The sequence below is a fragment of the Pseudophryne corroboree genome, chromosome 7 (genome assembly GCF_028390025.1).
Source record: "Pseudophryne corroboree isolate aPseCor3 chromosome 7, aPseCor3.hap2, whole genome shotgun sequence".
NCBI lineage: Eukaryota > Metazoa > Chordata > Amphibia > Anura > Myobatrachidae > Pseudophryne > Pseudophryne corroboree.
This window is the reverse complement of record NC_086450.1, coordinates 502,281,956-502,302,259: the sequence shown is the minus strand read 5'-3', so window position 1 is coordinate 502,302,259 and position 20,304 is coordinate 502,281,956. Positions and strand designations below refer to the sequence as shown.

At 47.8% G+C, this 20,304-nt stretch overlaps 1 protein-coding gene across 3 annotated transcripts in view; it reads left to right on the top strand.

The window, feature by feature from the left end:
* Positions 1–20,304, top strand: part of LOC134945796 (sulfotransferase 1B1-like) — a 48,032-nt gene that overhangs the window by 14,783 nt on the left and 12,945 nt on the right. For 2 of the 3 annotated variants that reach the window (XM_063935301.1, XM_063935302.1), the window contains exons 2-7: positions 8,499–8,655; positions 8,739–8,867; positions 17,994–18,091; positions 18,246–18,372; positions 18,511–18,605; positions 18,689–18,869. In XM_063935301.1, the coding sequence (XP_063791371.1) occupies positions 8,508–8,655; positions 8,739–8,867; positions 17,994–18,091; positions 18,246–18,372; positions 18,511–18,605; positions 18,689–18,869 (778 nt within the window). In that variant the 5' untranslated portion in view covers positions 8,499–8,507. Of the gene's footprint in view, positions 1–7,888; positions 8,191–8,498; positions 8,656–8,738; positions 8,868–17,993; positions 18,092–18,245; positions 18,373–18,510; positions 18,606–18,688; positions 18,870–20,304 lie in introns of those variants that run through there. The other variant, XM_063935300.1, reaches the window with a different exon arrangement.

Sequence of the window (20,304 nt, the reverse complement as noted above, 5' to 3'; positions counted from 1 at the left end):
AGCCGGCAAATATCCCTCTGTGCATCCCTCATATATAAGACGACGTCTTTAATATGCTCTATGGTTAGCAAAATAGTATCCCTGTATAGGGTATCAGACCACGCTGCAGCAGCACTATCCATGCTGAGGCAATTGCAGGTCTCAGTATAGTACCTGAGTGTGTATATACAGACTTCAGGATAGCCTTCTGCTTTTTAACAGCAGGCTCCTTCAAAGTGGCCGTATCCTAAGACGGCAGTGCCACCTTTTTTGACAAACGTGTGAGCGCCTTATCCACCCTAGGGGATATCTCCCATCGTGACCTATCCTCTGGCGGGAAAGGGTACGCCATCAGTAATTTTTTTAGAAAAAAACTGTTTCTTATCGGGGGAACCCACGCTTCATTCACTCATCTGATGGGGGAACAAAACACTGGCTGCTTTTTCTCCCCAAACATAAAACCCCTTTTTTGTGGTATTTGGGTTAATGTCAGAAATGTGTAACACATTTTTCATTGCCGAGTGCAACGGATGTTCCTAGTGGATTGTGTATATGTCTCAACCTCGTCGACACTGGAGTCAGACTCCGTGTCGACATCTGTATCTGCCATCTGAGGTAGCGGGCGTTTTTGAGCCCCTGATGGCCTTTGAGACGCCTGGGCAGGCACGGACTGAGAAACCGGCTGTCCCATAGCTGTTACGTCATCCAGCCCTTTACATAAGGAGTTGACACTGTCGGTTAATACCTTCCACTTATCCATCAACTCTGGTGTCGGCCCCACAGGGGGCGACATCACATTTATCGGCATCTGCTCCGCCTCCACGTATCCTCAAACATGTCGACATAGCCGTACTGACACACCGCACACACACAGGGAATGCTCTGACTGAGGACAGGATCCCACAAAGTCCTTTGGGGAGACAGAGAGAGAGTATGCCAGCACACACCAGAGCGCTATATAATGCAGGGATTAACACTATAACTGAGTGATTTTTTTCCCCCAATAGCTGCTTGTATACACAATATTGCGCCTAAATTTGGTGCCCACCCTCTCTTTTTAACCCTTTGAGCCTGAAAACTACAGGGGAGAGCCTGGGAAGCTGTCTTCCAGCTGCACTGTGAAGAAAAAATGGCGCCAGTGTGCTGAGGGAGATAGCTCCGCCCCTTTTTCGGCTGACTTTTCTCGCGCTTTTTTTTATGGATTCTGGCAGGGGTATTTATCACATATATAGCCTCTGGGACTATATATTGTGATTTTTTGCCAGCCAAGGTATTCATATTGCTGCTCAGGGCGCCCCCCCCCCCCCGCACCCTGCACCCATCAGTGACCGGAGTGTGAGGTGTGCATGAGGAGCAATGGCGTACAGCTGCAGTGCTGTGCGCTACCTTGTTGAAGACCGAAGTCTTCTGCCACCGATTTCCAGGACCATCTTCTTGCTTCTGGCTCTGTAAGGGGGACGGCGGCGCGGCTCCGGGACCGAACGATCGAGGTCGGGTTCTGTGTTCGATCCCTCTGGAGCTAATGGTGTCCAGTAGCCTAAGAAGCCCAAACTATCTCCAGTCAGGTAGGTTCGCTTCTTCTCCCCTTAGTCCCTCGTTGCAGTGAGTCTGTTGCCAGCAGATCTCACTGCAAATAAAAAACCTAAAATATACTTTCTTTTCTAGGAGCTCAGGAGAGCCCCTAGTGTGCATCCAGCTCAGCCGGGCACAAGATTCTAACTGAGGTCTGGAGGAGGGTCATAGTGGGAGGAGCCAGTGCACACCAGGTAGTCCTAAAGCTTTCTTTAGTTGTGCCCAGTCTCCTGCAGAGCCGCTATTCCCCATGGTCCTTACGGAGTTCCCAGCATCCACTAGGACGTCAGAGAAAACATGGGTAAATGCGCGCCGCCGTGCATTTACCCATGTTTTTTGAGCTAGTGGAAAAGGGGTATCAGTGAGGACAGGGCTGCATGTGACAGGGGCAGTGACATGATGTGAGGAGGGGAATGGAGGCAGCAGGAAACCACAGACTGAGAGTTATACAGTGGAAGGAGCAGGGTCCCCAGCAGCGCAGTGATGTGAGGCTCCTGTCACATTAACGCTGGAAGATTGAACCTCTTTATAAAACCAAGTTCATACATTCAACTTTTTTTTTTTTCATTATGTCCAAACAACCCTTGTATATTTGGGGGTATATCTTTACAATGTTATCTAATCTATAGGGCACCCCTGATATGATACCCCCATGTCCTGACCTCGGTGAAGCAGTTTACATTGGATGTGAGTGACAGGTGATTTGAACTTAGGAAAGTGAATGAACGGAAGGTTCTCAAGTTCACACAGTGTCGCAGTCATAGGAGCATGCGCTCTCTGAGTCAGCAGATCCGCTGGTATTTCATAACCCTCCACATCTCTGTTATATAATCTGGTGCTTTCGCTCTCATGGTATCCCTGGGGATAATTCAGACCTGATCTCAGCAGCAAATTTGTTAGCAGTTGGACTAAACCATGTGCACTGCAGGGGGGACAGATAGGGTACGGGTCATTGAGTCGACCCCACTTAGGTCGACAGTCATTAGGTCGACCACTGAAGGTCGACAGTTGCATTAGGTCAACAGACACTAGGTCGACATGGGCGTTAGGTCGACAGCTAAAAAGGTCGACATGAGGGTTTTTTTTGGGTTGTTTTCTGCGTAACGTGACCGGGAACCCCAATTAGTGCACCGTGTCCTCTCGCATGGCTCGCTTCGCTCAGCACAGGTTACCATTCCAATCGTAGTCCACGTGGATCGTTAAATATGAAAAAATCCAAAAATGTGAAAAACTTATGTCGACCTTTTGACCTGTCGACCTAGTACATGTCAACCTAATGCCTATGTCGACCTTCAGTGGCCGACCTAATGAGTGTCGACCTAAGTTGGGTCAACCGAACGACCATATCCCAACAGCTATAACATGTGCAGAGAGAGTTAGATGTGGGAGGGTTATATTGTTTCTGTGCAGGGTAAATTCGTCTGCTTTATTTTTACACTGCAATTTAGATTTCAGTTTGAACACACCCCACCCAAATCTCTCTCTGCACATGTTACATCTGCCCCACCTGCACTGCACATGGTTTTGCCCATTAGCTAACAAATTTGCTGCTGTGATCAGTTCTGAATTACCCCCTGTTATAATTGAAGTACCCAGTCACATGACACGCGCACACAACTTTCTGCTCAAGAAAAGTCTGGTCACTCAGCACAGAGTTTGGGCAGCCCGGGCCTTGTATCCAGCCATTGTGGAATTCTGAGCCTTCCTCAGTCTCCTTGCAAAGATGTAAAGGGCCCCATACACTAGAACGATATGTCTAGAGGCTGAAGTCGGGGCGATTTCCCTTGAACTCTCCCGGGAGCTTCCCGGGAGTGTTTACATACGATTCCAAACAATTTTGTACAATTTGACTTTCTTGAGCATGCTATACATCGCATACGATATGTCAAGCACCTACATATCGCATGGGATGTATAGCATGCATTCACAGGTACCATCAGATACATACTGAGAATGCCAGTCAAAATTCCTACTATAGATCGCATGTGATATATCGCGAGCACAAAAACCACACTTTTTTCCGTTCGATTCCATACAATTCCATTTGATCACGACAAATAACGAGCGCAGCACCAACGACTTGGGGGAGTCGACCCGACACTCACGGGGCCGCGCATCGGATCGGATTGGATCAGATACACAGCGAAAATGCACGATTTCCCCCTATATATCGGCCCGAATGACCGAATTGAGCTGAAATAGAGCAAATCGTTCTAGTATATGGGGCCCTTAAGGATGGCAGATGGTTCACCACTGATGGACTAATGGTTAAGGTTAGGCTTCAGGGAAAGGGGAGTAAGGTTAGGCTGCGGGGAAGGGGAGTAAGGTTAGGCTGCGGGGAAGGGGGAGTAAGGTTAGGCTGCGGGGAAGGGGGAGTAAGGTTAGGCTGCGGGGAAGGGGACGTTAGGGTTAGGCTGTAGGGAAGGGGACGTTAGGGTTAGGCACCCCCGGGGACAATTAGGCTGCGGAAAGAGAGGGTTGGGGGGTATTGGGGGAGGGTTAGTATACTTTCCTAGCCCGTGTTCGGATTGTCTCCATTGGGATAAGACAGTCGGTGTTTTGACCTCTGGCATCCCGAAAGCCGGGACATCATATCTCACCCATTGTTACAATGTTGAAATTAAGATAAGATCTAGTGTATTTAGCACAGACAAGGACAAGGACAATTGTTTACTAACCAATATTTGACAGCCCAAGATTATGTTGAATAGGTACAAAGACTGAACATTGGTATCGGTGTAAGTATATCTAAAGTTAGTATTGCATTGGTATTGAGCAACTCTCATTGAGTCCCATTTATCATTAACTGCATATACAATACAATCGGGGAGCGACATTAGCGCCCAGCATCGCATTGCAATATGCAATTATAATGGCGGGATGTATCAGTGGGCCCCCGCAGGGAGTCTCCGCGATGTGCTCAGCTGCTGGGCCTACTACACATGTGCGATATCGCTGACCGCACATACACAGCGGCCATTGCCGGGGAGCGTTCCACAGGAATCCTCTCCTACTACATATGCGGCAAATAGCCCAGAGGCTACAGTGGGTTACCGCCATCTTCAGATGGCGGTAGCTGCGGGGCCCAACTCCTGAATGCTGGATATTGATAAATATATACCATAGATGGGGATGCAGTGCTATATAGATAAGATTATTATTATATTAATAGAACAAGCGATGAGGTTACATGTCGCCGTTACGGCGCAGTTGCATGCACCCACATTTATGGTAACATGCGATCACTAGTCCTGGGGAAATTGCCATCACATCGCTCAAAGGAAAAACAATTTATAAGCAATTCAGATTGATTTATTTGCCCGATATTTAAATCTCTCTTTAACAGGCGCTAATATGCAGATTCTTCCCCCTGTGTAATAGCGTGTGCAGGACTGAGCGACGCCTGAGACGCCCACCTTCACTATCCGCAGACAGCGCAACTCCGCCCCAAACACCCCACCATCGGAGCACCATCGCATCCACCATCTACACTTACTCCTCTAAGCGTGGCCTCTGTGTCTGCGGATCTGCCACATTCACAGACACGCCAGAGACACTGCCATTACACGCCTAAGGAATGCCCCCTATGTGCTTCCACCAGCTTTAATACCAGCAAGTCCGTATGCAACAGGGGTCTCCGCGTACACTCATGGTAACGCAGGCGCTGTAGCGATTTTTGTTTATGCATGCACCGTAGCAAATAATCGCTCAACTGCGCAAACATCTGCATTGCGTCCAGCACGGAGTCATGCCCTTTATCTCTTAGCAAACACTACCGAGCTTATCTGCAAGTCCTGTATGGATTGTTCCAGCATGAGCTGGTAGTTTCCACCCGGCCAGGCAGATAAATGTGCTTCCCCTGTGTGGCGCACTTCTGCTGCTGTCTGCTTATCTCAGGTGCTCAGTGAGGGATCTACTAACAGCTCAGGTCATTACCAGTCTCACCGTGACTGTATCCCGCCCTGTGCTTCTCTGTGGTTTTCCCTTTTTACAGATCAGTGTGAATGGGGTTTTACCTGCAGGCTGGTCTAGGTGACCTTTCCCTTACATCTGCTGTATGCACATTGGGGGTAATTCCAAGTTGATCGCAGCAGGATTTTTGTTAGCAATTGGGCAAAACCATGTGCACTGCAGGGGGGGCAGATGTTAGCGCTGGTGTCCCAACGCGCACTCAATAAACTACAGCTCCCAGCAGGCCTTAGCGCCGAAATGCTGTGGCACTAAGGGCTGCTGGGAGCTGTAGTTTATTTAGTGCGTCTACTTCCCTGTTATGCGGCGCGTTGGGACATCGGTGCTAACAATAGTGACTGGCTGGCAGAACTGAGTGACTGGCTGAATCAATGTAAAAGGTGAGAGTGCTGTGCAGTGTCGGTGACACCGCACACCCACTGCACTGCACAGCACTGTCACCTTTTACATTGATTCAGCGTCCATACATTACCCTCCGTGATCTCACCCTCTCTGTCCGTTACATTAGCCATCTCGGGCTTCCAGGCCGGCAGCCCAGGCGCTGTGTTGCAGAGTCAGGGCCTCTGGGGATCTGGGTGCGGCTGTGGTGGGGAGGCACTTCTGTGACATCACACGCAGAGGAGGCTCCGGGGCTCAGAAGGTATGTGGCGCTGGGACGGCTATGAAAGCCTTCTGCTGCGCCGCTTTCATACACATCTATGCCGGTGGCTGCAGCAGCTTTTGTTCCACCTGCGGTGCGGCTAGGGAGTGGGGATTGTTGATGCCAGAGGGGGCAGGCGGACTGGCAGCAGGACATAGGACACAGCAGTAAAAGGATTTTTTTCCCCTATCTACAGCGCAGAGACTTGATGCAGTGACATACCCTCCAGCTGCACCTTTCTGGCAGGTACAGGACCTTTTTTTTTTTACGGTCTGTACCGATTTTTGGCTCTCCAAACTTCCATTGAAAGTATAGGAAAAGGGGCGTAGCCACTTCACTTTACCCATGGCCATGCCCCTCTTTGGAATTCGTAGCGATTTTTATGAGTACATTGTTGGAGGGTATGTTGCTGCAGATGCAGCGGGCCTATTTTGGGGTGTGGACCTGCAGCTCTATCAGCCCCATTGTAATCCTGCAGCCGCTCTGGGAACAAACAGCAGCCAATATAATGTGTATAAGGGGCTGTACCTGGTGTAATGTGTATAATAGGTTACCATCCATAATGTTTATAAGGGGCTGTACCTGGCGTAATGTGTATAAGAAGCTATACTTGGTGTAATGTGTATAAAGCGATGTACCTGGCGTAATGTGTATAAGGGGTAACCTGGCGTAACGTGTATAAGGGGCTATCTGGCGTAATGTGTATAAGGGGCTGTAACTGGCGTAATGTATATAAAGGGCTGTACCTCACGTAATGCGTATAAGGGGCTGTACCTGGCGTAATGTGTATAAGGGGCTACCTGGCATAATGTGTATAAGGGGCTCTGCTCTACTGTGGTGTAAGGGGTAATGTGTGTAAGGGGCTCTAACATGGTATAAGGGGTACTACTGTGTGGTGCAATGTGACTGACGGGCACTACTGTGCGGTGTAATGTGAATTGGTACTATTCTGTGGTATGTCTCCTTCCCCATGAAGACACGTCACTATTTTTGACACATGCCTTTGGCGTCCAATAACCCTATTTTAGATTGTGGGGGCACCAAAATCTATATTGGCTTACCAAAAAATGTAGGCTTGGGTACACCTCATATTTCTCTACAGAACACTATTACTGTATTTAGGTCATAATTCAGAGATTGGGGCAATCTTATATGCAAAGGCGCAACTGCACATGGGGGAGGTAATGGGGAAATGGCGACCCAAACATTGGCGTGTCGCAATTGTTTCTGGAGTGTTACCGCTTGCAACTGCAATCCCACAGGCAGTAAAATTGTCTCCTGCGTACAGATCCACAGCTGCGACAGAATATGCGCCGATCTTTGAACCAGGCCCTTAGGAGCCCTTTATTCTTAACACAGGAGATGCCCAAATGGAAAGGACCCTTAGTGTACTCATTCCCTGTCTGGAAAAAGGCTACTTAATAGTTATCCAGATCTTTCACACAATCCTCCAGTTCACACTCTGGAATTTTCATTCCCCCCTTTTATCCCCCTTGCCTATTCATACGCGCCCTGCAGAGGAACACAGTCTGTGCGCTACCTAAAACACGGCCTACACGGCAGATCCAAGAAGAAGGTCCCTGTCAGAGCTATGTGCATACATAGGATTGTTGCTGGGGCCAGAAATGCTGTAATATACAATATACAATCCCGTCCTAGTGACAGCGATGCAACTTTCCAAGTCTTTGTTTTCCTACATCTGGATGTCTAAAACTATTGTATTCACATTTCTTCCGTGCCTGTGTACACACACTGCTGGGGATTGCATAGGAATGTGCACTGGAGGAACTTGAAGTTTCGGGTAAAGTGATCCCTCTATAACACAACATCCTGCAGCCCATATATCAGCATTACACAGCACTTCTGCTTATGGCCAGAGGGAGCTTGCACTCACAGCCTGGGAGATTAGGGAGGGGAGTGTCCCAGATCTCTGTTTGTCTGGAACACAAAGTTCATTAAGTGAGAGAGGTCGGGATAGGAACAGTGTGGGAAACGACTGTAGACAACGTTGTCACCGGCAGAGCCTTGAGGTGAGTGGGCCTGCAGCCTAAGGGAGAGGAAACACTCTCAGTGACCAGATGGACACATAGGGGTCTATTCATGAAGCAGTGATAAGAGTGGAGAAGTGAGCCAGTGGAGAAGTTGCCCATGGCAACCAATCAGCATTGATGTAACATTTATAATTTGCATACTATACAATCGTACGGAGCAGCTGATTGGTTGCCATGGGCAACTTCTCCACAGGCTCACTTCTACGCTCTTATCACTGCTTCATGAATAGACCCCATAGAATGAGGAGGACAACTGCATTAATAATAATGTCTGTCATCCCACCCAGTTCACCGCGATGGAGATGACATCAGAATGGCGTCGCAAAAATTGGGTTCCTGTTCGAGGTGTACCCATCATCTGCCCCTTCACCCCAGACTGGAAGCGGATTGATGATTTCCAGGCCAGGGAAGATGATATTGTCATATCCACTTACCCCAAGTCAGGTACCTGATGCTGGCAGTGAGCCTGGGTTTAGGCTGCCACCCTTGTCGGTTCACGCCACCGTGTTCTTCCTCCTGTCGTTCAGGCACCACTTGGATGAGTGAGATTGTGGATGTCATCCTCAGCGATGGGGACACAGGGAGGAGCGCCAGGGATGCCATATTCCACAAGGTCCCGATGCTGGAGATGTGTGTGCCCGGCGTGGTGCCCCCAGGTGTGTCCGGGGATGCCAACAGTGGGGGAATGTATTTCACTTTTAGATTTATAAAACTGCAAATATGTTACATATTGTGCCATGAAGGAACAACCTTGTGTATAAGTCTTCACGCCAGGCTGTTTTGGCAAGGCACAGCGCCCTGCCCGATTTATAAAGGGCAAAATGTACCCTGCCTGGTGCTGCGTGAATAGATGCCATGCATGTGCATCTATTCACATTCAAGGGAGAGCTTGGGGGGGAAGCCCAGCACCTGCGTAAGTACTGTCCACACTCCCATTAACGACGGCGATGGTTGGGGTACGCCCCCGTTAGTGACGTTGAGAGGGCCACACCTACTTACTGTCGACCTAAAGACCAGATCCAATTATAATACACCAGGGGGTATATATTAACTAAAGGTCGATTTTGTTTGTTTTTAGATCGATATTAAACCGATTTTAATCGATGTTGCGCTTCCAGGGTTAAAAAACACACATTTACTAGCAGATGATTTTTTTATATTAATTTTTAAATGTTAGTAAATGTGTGTTTTATCTCTGGAAGGCCAACATCGATTAAAATTGGTTTAACATCGATCTAAAAACAAACAAAATCGACCTTTAGTTAATATACCCCCAGACTGCTTCACATAGTAGGTTACGTGTAATATTGTATGTATGTCCTGTATTGGGCAGTATACATGTATGCATGCATACATGTATCTATCTGTAAGTAGAAAATACACGTATGGGTGATAATCATCTGCTGTATACATGGTGAGGAACGTGTATAGAGGAAAGCACAGGAGCAGTATGGTGAATCGCAGTCATGCTCCATGTAGAGTACGGCACGACTCTCTTACCATGGTGCTAACGGGAGGCAATAGTGAGCAGATGAGGGTCCCTGCAGCCGCTGAGGGGGGAATCCCGGTGCCCCCAGTGATGTACTTGGCAGCATCTGTAGTGGGGGAGCCTCATGAGACTGTCACGTTGCTTTTTATTAACCCTACGGGCACTGTGTTCTGACCTGTAAACCCTACAACGCCAGTGGTTTATTTGCAGCTGCAAACTGTCTGAATTTCTAGAGACCGTCCCAGGATTTAAGGATTATTCCACGCAAAGTGTTTGTCCCTGAAAATGTCCCGATTTTTCAATATTGGCCACAATTTCTCTTATCGTGTACAGATGAATGTATTCATTATAAAGCGGGGGTCTGGGATCTAGCTTAGAAGTTTAGGAGCCAGACCATTGTCCCCAAATCAAAATATGTAAATTGTGTAGACCAACAAGCATGCCCCTCACATGCCATCAGGGGTTCAGTATTATATCCCGGCGGACGGAATGCCAACAGTGAGAATACAGACAATGCCAGCATCTCAATATCTGAAATTCTAAAGTATGTTCCTCCTTCTCCCCTACCCCCTAAACCAACACCTAATCCCTCTTAGTGCATAACCCTAACCTACCCCTGTGGTGCTTAATCCTAACCCTCCCCTGCCCCGCAGCCTAACTCTACACACCACTACACATTTTCCATCAACACCCAACAGACCCACCATATGCATGTCCTTGGCCCACAGTAAATAGCATGCCATACAGTAGTGCCCCAAAACATGGTATGCCATACAATAGTGCCCCAAATACATAGTATATATAACAGTTGTACTCCCAATACATAGTATGCCATACAGTAGTCCCCCTAACACATAGTATGCCGCACAATAGTGCCCCCAACACATAGTATGCTGCAGAGTAGTGCTCCCAATACATAGTATGACGCACAGCTGTGGCCCTAATACATAGTATGCCGCACAGTAGTGCCCCCAACAAATAGTATACCGCAGAGTAGTGCCCCCAATACATAGTATACCACACAGATGTGGCCCTAACACATATTATGCCGCGCAGTAGTGCCCCCAACAAATAGTATACCGCAGAGTAGCACGCCCAATACATAGTATGCCGCACAGCTGTGGCCCTAATACATAGTATGCCGCGCAGTAGTGCCCCCAACAAATAGTATACCGCAGAGTAGTGCCCCAAATACATAGTATGCCACACAGATGTGGCTCTAATACATATTATGCCGCGCAGTAGTGCTCCCAACAAATAGTATACCGCAGAGTAGCACGCCCAATACATAGTATGCCGCATAGCAGTGGCCCTAATACATAGTATGCCGTGCAGTAGTGCCCCCAATATATAGTATGTCGCACAGTAGTGCCCACAATACATATGTCGCACAGTAGTGTGAACAATACATAATGTGCTGCACACCTGTACCCCCAATACATAATATGCCACACCGCAGTGCCCCGATACATAGTATGCCACATAGCCGTGCCCCGATACATAGTATGCCACAAGCTGTGCCTCCAGTACATAGTATGGCATACAGTAGTTGTTATGAGTCACAGCGCGGCTCATCACTTCAGCGGGTTCCAGCTGTTATTACCCAGGCAGTGCTGCACGTCCAACACCGGTGATAGTTTATACCTCAATGCTGCTGACTGGTTTGTGCCACGTGTATCGTAGTAGCCCTGGTCTCCTGCTCTGCATAAGCCTGCCGTCTGTTTACAGTTACTACGTTCTTGCAGGACTTTATTCTTGTATCTACTAACTGCAAGTACTACTAATCCTACACAGTGAGTTCCATCTATGCTAATTACAAACTGCAAAGACGTATGTGTCCATGCTTACTCAGTGATTACCATTCTGCTGATTACCATCTTGTACTATAACTGCCTCTGTTATTCAAGTGTATGCTGTGCTGGACTTTATGCTGCTGTTATTGCTGAAAGCTATTCAAGTTATCAACTGTGTGGATTCTAAGTTGCTGCCATTACTACACGTCTTGCTGTTGTGGATAATTGTCTGCTTTTCACCAGTGTGCAATCCCGATACTCTGACCTGCAACTGCTGGTTCTGGTTCTGCAAATTACCTCTACTCTTCTAACATATTTGTTTTTACTCCAGCTAATACCTTGTGATAACCCTTGTATTGAATGAGCCCCTACTGCCTGAGCTTAAGTCCAGGCGGCACCCTAAGTACCAGTGAGTGTATAAAACTCTATGGGAACAACGGTATACATCTGGAGATGTGTGTGTGTACAGCTATGAATATGGGTGGAATATGCTATTTTTTCCATGCATTTGTCTGTTGGGTAATACACACTCACTTCAATACAATCTTTATGCATAAGACAATTCTCTTATCTAAAATTTAAATATACCTATCAGCTACAGAAGCTGGAGGCAGCCATCAATTCATTAGGACTAGTCATATCACTGAGGCATGAGGCAGAATTTCCTACTGACTAGGCTCTATTCTAATAATAAGATTTTACTTACCGATAAATCTATTTCTCGTAGTCCGTAGTGGATGCTGGGGACTCCGTCAGGACCATGGGGATTAGCGGCTCCGCAGGAGACAGGGCACAAAAATAAAGCTTTAGGATCAGGTGGTGTGCACTGGCTCCTCCCCCTATGACCCTCCTCCAAGCCTCAGTTAGGATACTGTGCCCGGACGAGCGTACACAATAAGGAAGGATTTTGAATCCCGGGTAAGACTCATACCAGCCACACCAATCACACCGTATAACCTGTGATCTGAACCCAGTTAACAGCATAACAGAGGAGCCTCTGAAAGATGGCTCACAACAATAATAACCCGATTTATTTAACAATAACTATGTACAAGTATTGCAGACAATCCGCACTTGGGATGGGCGCCCAGCATCCACTACGGACTACGAGAAATAGATTTATCGGTAAGTAAAATCTTATTTTCTCTAACGTCCTAGTGGATGCTGGGGACTCCGTCAGGACCATGGGGATTATACCAAAGCTCCCAAACGGGCGGGAGAGTGCGGATGACTCTGCAGCACCGAATGAGAGAACTCCAGGTCCTCTTTAGCCAGGGTATCAAATTTGTAGAATTTTACAAACGTGTTCTCCCCCGACCACGTAGCTGCTCGGCAGAGTTGTAATGCCGAGACCCCTCGGGCAGCCGCCCAGGATGAGCCCACCTTCCTTGTGGAATGGGCCTTGACAGATTTAGGCTGTGGCAGGCCTGCCACAGAATGTGCAAGTTGAATTGTGCTACAAATCCAACGAGCAATCGTCTGCTTAGAAGCAGGAGCACCCAGCTTGTTGGGTGCATACAGTATAAACAGCGAGTCAGATTTTCTGACTCCAGCCGTCCTTGAAATATATATTTTCAATGCCCTGACAACGTCCAGCAACTTGGAATCCTCCAAATCGCTAGTAGCCGCAGGCACCACAATAGGCTGGTTCAGGTGAAACGCTGACACCACCTTAGGCAGAAAATGAGGACGCGTCCGCAGTTCTGCCCTGTCCGAATGGAAAATCAGATATGGGCTTTTATACGATAAAGCCGCCAATTCTGACACTCTCCTGGCTGAAGCCAGGGCCAGTAGCATGGTTACTTTCCATGTAAGATATTTCAAATCCGCCGATTTGAGTGGCTCAAACCAATGGGATTTGAGAAAATCCAAAACTACATTAAGGTCCCACGGAGCCACTGGGGGCACAACCGGGGGCTGTATATGTAGTACTCCTTTTACAAAAGTCTGGACTTCAGGAACTGAAGCCAATTCTTTCTGGAAGAAAATCGACAGGGCCGAAATTTGAACCTTAATGGACCCCAACTTGAGGCCCATAGACAATCCTGTTTGCAGGAAATGTAGGAATCGACCCAATTGAAATTCCTCCGTGGGGGCCTTCCTGGCCTCACACCACGCAACATATTTTCTCCAAATGCGGTGATAATGTTGTGCAGTCACCTCCTTCCTGGCTTTAACCAGTGTAGGAATGACCTCTTCTGGAATGCCTTTTTCCCTTAGAATTCGGCGTTCAACCGCCACGCCGTCAAACGCAGCCGCGGTAAGTCTTGGAATAGACACGGTCCCTGCTGAATCAGGTCCCGTCTTAGAGGTAGAGGCCACGGATTTTCCGTGAGCATCTCCTGAAGTTCCGGGTACCAAGTTCTTCTTGGCCAATCCGGAGCCACGAGTATCGTTCTTACTCCCCTTTGCCGTATAATTCTCAGTACTTTGGGTATGAGAGGCAGAGGAGGAAACACATACACTGACTGGAACACCCACGGTGTTACCAGAGCGTCCACAGCTATTGCCTGAGGGTCTCTTGACCTGGCGCAATACCTGTCTAGTTTTTTGTTGAGGCGAGACGCCATCATATCCACCTTTGGTTTTTCCCAACGGTTCACAATCATGTGGAAGACTTCTGGATGAAGTCCCCACTCTCCCGGGTGTAGATCGTGTCTGCTGAGGAAGTCTGCTTCCCAGTTGTCCACTCCCGGAATGAACACTGCTGACAGTGCTATCACATGATCTTCTGCCCAGCGAAGAATCCTTGCAGCTTCTGCCATTGCTCTCCTGCTTCTTGTGCCGCCCTGTCTGTTTACGTGGGCGACTGCCGTGATGTTGTCCGACTGGATCAACACCGGCTGACCCTGAAGCAGGGGTTTTGCCAGGCTTAGAGCATTGTAAATCGCTCTTAGCTCCAGTATATTTATGTGAAGAGACATCTCCAGGCTTGACCATACTCCCTGGAAGTTTCTTCCCTGTGTGACCGCTCCCCAGCCTCTCAGACTGGCATCCGTGGTCACCAGGACCCAGTCCTGTATGCCGAATCTGCGGCCTTCTAACAGATGAGCACTCTGCAACCACCACAGAAGAGACACCCTTGTCCGTGGCGATAAGGTTATCCGCTGATGCATCTGCAGATGCGATCCGGACCATTTGTCCAGCAGATCCCACTGAAAAGTTCGTGCGTGGAATCTGCCGAATGGGATTGCTTCGTAAGAAGCCACCATCTTTCCCAGGACTCTTGTGCATTGATGCACAGACACTTTTCCTGGTTTTAGGAGGTTCCTGACAAGTTCGGATAACTCCTTGGCTTTCTCCTCCGGAAGAAACACCTTTTTCTGAACCGTGTCCAGAATCATTCCCAGGAACAGCAGACGTGTTGTCGGGGTCAACTGAGATTTTGGAAAATTCAGAATCCACCCGTGTTGTTGCAGCACTACTTGGGTTAGTGCTACTCCGTCCTCCAGCTGTTCTCTGGACCTTGCCCTTATCAGGAGATCGTCCAAGTAAGGGATAATTAATACGCCTCTTCTTCGCAGAAGAATCATCATTTCGGCCATTACCTTGGTAAAGACCCGAGGTGCCGTGGACAATCCAAACGGCAGCGTCTGAAACTGATAATGACAGTTTTGCACCACGAACCTGAGGTACCCTTGATGTGAAGGGCAAATTGGGACATGCAGGTAAGCATCTTTTATGTCCAGGGACACCATAAAGTCCCCTTCTTCCAGATTCGCTATCACTGCTCTGAGTGATTCCATCTTGAACTTGAATTTTTGTATGTACAGGTTCAAAGGTTTCAGATTTAGAATAGGTCTTACCGAGCCGTCCGGCTTCGGTACCACAAATAGCGTGGAGTAATACCCCTTTTCCTGTTGTAGGAGGGGTACCTTGACTATCACCTGCTGAGAAAACAGCTTGTGAATGGCTTCCAATACCGTCGCCCTGTCTGAGGGAGACGTTGGCAAAGCAGACTTTAGGAACCGGCGAGGGGGAGACTTCTCGAATTCCAACCTGTAACCCTGAGATACTACCTGCAGGATCCAGGGGTCCACCTGTGAGCAAGCCCACTGTGCGCTGAAATTCTTGAGTCGACCCCCCACCGTTCCTGAGTCCGCTTGTAAAGCCCCAGCGTCATGCTGAGGGCTTTGCAGAACCCGCGGAGGGCTTCTGTTCCTGGGAAGGAGCTGCTTGCTGCCCTCTCTTACCCTTTCCTCTGCCTCGGGGCAGATATGACTGTCCTTTTGCCCGCTTCTTATAGGACCGAAAGGACTGCGGCTGAAAAGACGGTGTCTTTTTCTGTTGGGAGGGGGTCTGAGGTAAAAAGGTGGATTTCCCGGCAGTTGCCGTGGCCACCAAATCCGATAGACCGACGCCAAATAATTCCTCCCCTTTATACGGCAATACTTCCATATGCCGTTTGGAATCCGCATCACCTGACCACTGTCGTGTCCATAAACTTCTTCTGGCAGATATGGACATCGCACTTACTCTCGATGCCAGAGTGCAAATATCCCTCTGAGCATCTCGCATATAAAGAAAAGCATCCTTTAATTGCTCTAAAGTCTGTAAAATACTGTCCCTATCCAGGGTATCAATATTTTCAGTCAGGGAATCCGACCAGACCACCCCAGCACTGCACATCCAGGCTGAGGCGATGGCTGGTCGCAGTATAACACCAGTATGTGTGTATATACTTTTTAGGGTAGTTTCCAGCCTCCTATCAGCTGGATCCTTGAGGGCGGCCGTATCAGGAGACGGTAACGCCACTTGTTTTGATAAGCGTGTGAGCGCCTTATCCACCTTAGGGGGTGTTTCCCAGCGCGCCCTAACCTCTGGCGGGAAAGGGTATAATGCCAATAACTTTTTTGAAATTAGCACTTTTCTATCTGGGTTAACCCACGCTTCATCACATACATCATTCAATTCCTCTGATTCAGGAAAAACTACAGGTAGTTTTTTTCACCCCCCACATAATACCCCTTTTTGTGGTACTTGTAGTATCAGAGATATGCAAAGCCTCCTTCATTGCCGTGATCATATAACGTGTGGCCCTACTGGAAAATACGTTTGTTTCTTCACCGTCGACACTAGATTCAGTGTCCGTGTCTGGGTCTGTGTCGACCGACTGAGGTAAAGGGCGTTTTACAGCCCCTGACGGTGTCTGAGACGCCTGGGCAGGTACTAACTGGTTTGCCGGCCGTCTCATGTCGTCAACTGATTTTTGTAATGTGCTGACATTATCACGTAATTCCATAAACAAAGCCATCCATTCCGGTGTCGACTCCCTGGGGGGTGACATCACCATTACCGGCAATTGCTCTGCCTCCACACCAACATCGTCCTCATACATGTCGACACACACGTACCGACACACAGCAGACACACAGGGAATGCTCTATTGAAGACAGGACCCCACTAGCCCTTTGGGGAGACAGAGGGAGAGTTTGCCAGCACACACCCAAGCGCTATAATATATATGGGAACAACCCTATATAAGTGTTGTATCCTTATAGCAGCTTAAATATAGTAATATTGCCAAAAAAAGTGCCCCCCCTCTCTGTTTTACCCTGTTTCTGTAGTGCAGTGCAGGGGAGAGTCCTGGGAGCCTTCCTCACAGCGGAGCTGAGCAGGAAAATGGCGCTGTGTGCTGAGGAGAATAAGCCCCGCCCCCTATTTCGGCGGGCTCTTCTCCGGAGTTTGTGAGATCTGGCAGGGGTTAAATACATCCATATAGCCTCAAGGGCTATATGTGATGTATTTTTTAGCCATAAAAAGGTATTATACATTGCTGCCCAGGGCGCCCCCCCAGCGCCCTGCACCCTCCGTGACCGCTGTGTGAAGTGTGCTGACAACAATGGCGCACAGCTGCAGTGCTGTGCGCTACCTCAGGAAGACTGAAAAGTCTTCTGCCGCCTGCTTCTGGACCTCTTCCATCTTCGGCATCTGCAAGGGGGGTCGGCGGCGCGGCTCCGGGACCGGACTCCATGGCTGGGCCTGTGTTCGATCCCTCTGGAGCTAATGGTGTCCAGTAGCCTAAGAAGCCAATCCATCCTGCACGCAGGTGAGTTGACTTCTCTCCCCTAAGTCCCTCGATGCAGTGAGCCTGTTGCCAGCAGGACTCACTGAAAATAAAAAACCTAAAAACTTTTTCTAAGCAGCTCTTTAGGAGAGCCACCTAGATTGCACCCTGCTCGGACGGGCACAAAAACCTAACTGAGGCTTGGAGGAGGGTCATAGGGGGAGGAGCCAGTGCACACCACCTGATCCTAAAGCTTTATTTTTGTGCCCTGTCTCCTGCGGAGCCGCTAATCCCCATGGTCCTGACGGAGTCCCCAGCATCCACTAGGACGTTAGAGAAAAATATTTGTACAACTCGCAAAATGGCTGCCTCTATTGAATGTAGACTACGGTTTCACTTTAAATTTTGTATGATGGAATAGATTCCATGACCTATTGTTTTGTTAATTTTTTGACCTCCCCCCTCACACATTTTCTCTCTCTCCATCTTCCAGGATCCCAGATATTAGAATCTCTACCTTCTCCTCGTGGGGTCAAGACCCATCTGCCTGTCTCGCTCATTCCAAAGTCATTCTGGGAAAAGAACTGCAAGGTAGTGTCTCTCATTTAATGTTAACCTCAGATCTGAGTGCACCTGTACCAAATTATAAGTGTAGGGACTGTGTTTAAGCTCACGGAGCTGTCTCATAATGATCTTTTGGATTGGTTCAGATGGTGACGTCTCAAATGCTCTGTGTCATCATCAGATTATCTATGTGGCGAGGAACCCTAAGGATGTGGCTGTGTCGTACTATCACTTCGATAAAATGAACTACATGCATCCAGACCCAGGAACCTGGGAGGAGTATCTTGAGAAGTTCCTTCAAGGAAACGGTGAGAGGTCACTGGAAGATATCAAGTTTATTGGTTTTCGATTAGTTTATTGGTTTGGATAGGCCAATGGAAGATATTTATTGCTTAGGATTGTTATTGGATTTTCTCTGACATAACTTGCTTCTCTGTTTGACCTAGTTGGCTTTGGGTCCTGGGGCGCTCATGTAAGGGAGTGGTGGGGCCTGAAACAACAACGAAATCTCCTGTACATATTTTATGAGGACATGTTAGAAGTGAGTCTCCTCCGATAATGAGTAACACAGTCAGCACTGACACAGGGAAAGAAGTTACATCAATACCTATTCTCTATAAACAGGACCCAAAGCGCGAAATCAAGAAAGTAACCAAGTTTCTGGGGAAAGATTTCTCTGATGAGGTGCTGGAGAAGATCTGCCTACATACCTCCTTCAAGGCCATGAAAGAGAATCCAGCTACGAACTACACAATGATCTCATCCACCATTATGGACCAGGCAGTCTCTCCATTCATGAGGAAAGGTATGATCCTGCCAACCACAGGGAATATCTGTACTACCATTTCCTACCAATATCACTGCTGGCTTCTTATCGGGTTATATAAACTGCTATGAGACTACCTGAATGTCTCCAAGCTATATATTAGCTGTATGAATAAATAAATCAATTAAGAAATATCGAATAACAGGCGCTACCAGATAGTCACTCTCCTCAAATATAAAAGGATACAGTTCGGTCTAATAACCCATGAGAAATGTTCAAGGCGTGGATATGGTTACTGGTCCTGTGGTATTTACCAGGGTGAATTCCACTTTAGCGTTGATCCTGATAGGTAGCAGCGGAGTTCAGCGCAATTTTTGGGGAAGTCCCTTTAACCGTCGTTGCTTGGACCGTGCACAATATAGAATCCATGTGATGTAATATCTAAACAGGTGATCGAAGCACACTTGTTGCCCAATGACCACAGGGGTAGAAACCTGACGCGTTTCGCTGTCTATGGACAGCAAAGACGGTTAAAGGGACTTCCCCAAAAATTGCGCTGAACTCCGCTGCATTTCTTATCATGGTTATATTTCCATAATGATTCATGTTTGACACATTGGCAAATATACTAAAATCACATAATGTTTTCAGTATATATTAGCTGTATAACTAGTCTACATACACAAAGTGTTATTATATAATATAATCATAAATATCAAGAAATACAAGCAGTTTTTCACAAAATTGTCCCAATACATAATATTTTCCTATGGCTGATACAGTGATTAGGAATGCTGGTTTGGGGCGCTGTCCAGGTGAAAAATGTTATGGTAGTTCTGGCAATCGCGATGCTTACTGGATTTACATAATGTGCGCACAGACAGTCTTGCTAAAGGAGGATGGGAGGAGTGTCCAACCTACCAGGGGGGATGTACAGATTTCTCTGCGGTCGCCCTTCTCCATAGACAGGCTGACACATGAAGATGGTGTTCTCTAATGGGTATCCGCGCCCAAAAGCGCATTAATGTGAATAGGCCATTTTCACACTCCCCACAGAAGACTACGGGGACTAGTCTGCAACACATTAAACAGTCCCCAATACTGAACAATGCAACAATCCTACAAAGAAAAGTCCCTTTTACCACAATATCTACATTATTATTTAGTCCCCTAAATCAAATATTTCAATCTATCTGGGGATTATAACACAATTCTTATATTCTAAATTACAGTATTTATGTTTAATCCATACATGCCTACTCACCGGGAAGCTCTTGATTTGAGTAGCAAACCCCCCCCCCGATTCTGCTCAATAATCTTGTGAAGTGAGCATGACACTATTCACTATTGTGTCATCACGGCCCAGCCCCCCTCGCAACATGGCATTATGCGCTGGAGGCAGGTATGCGCTGGAGGCGGGGATGCGTTGATGTGATTGTCTGTGCTGTCCCACCCTTGGACGCCCCCTCCTGGA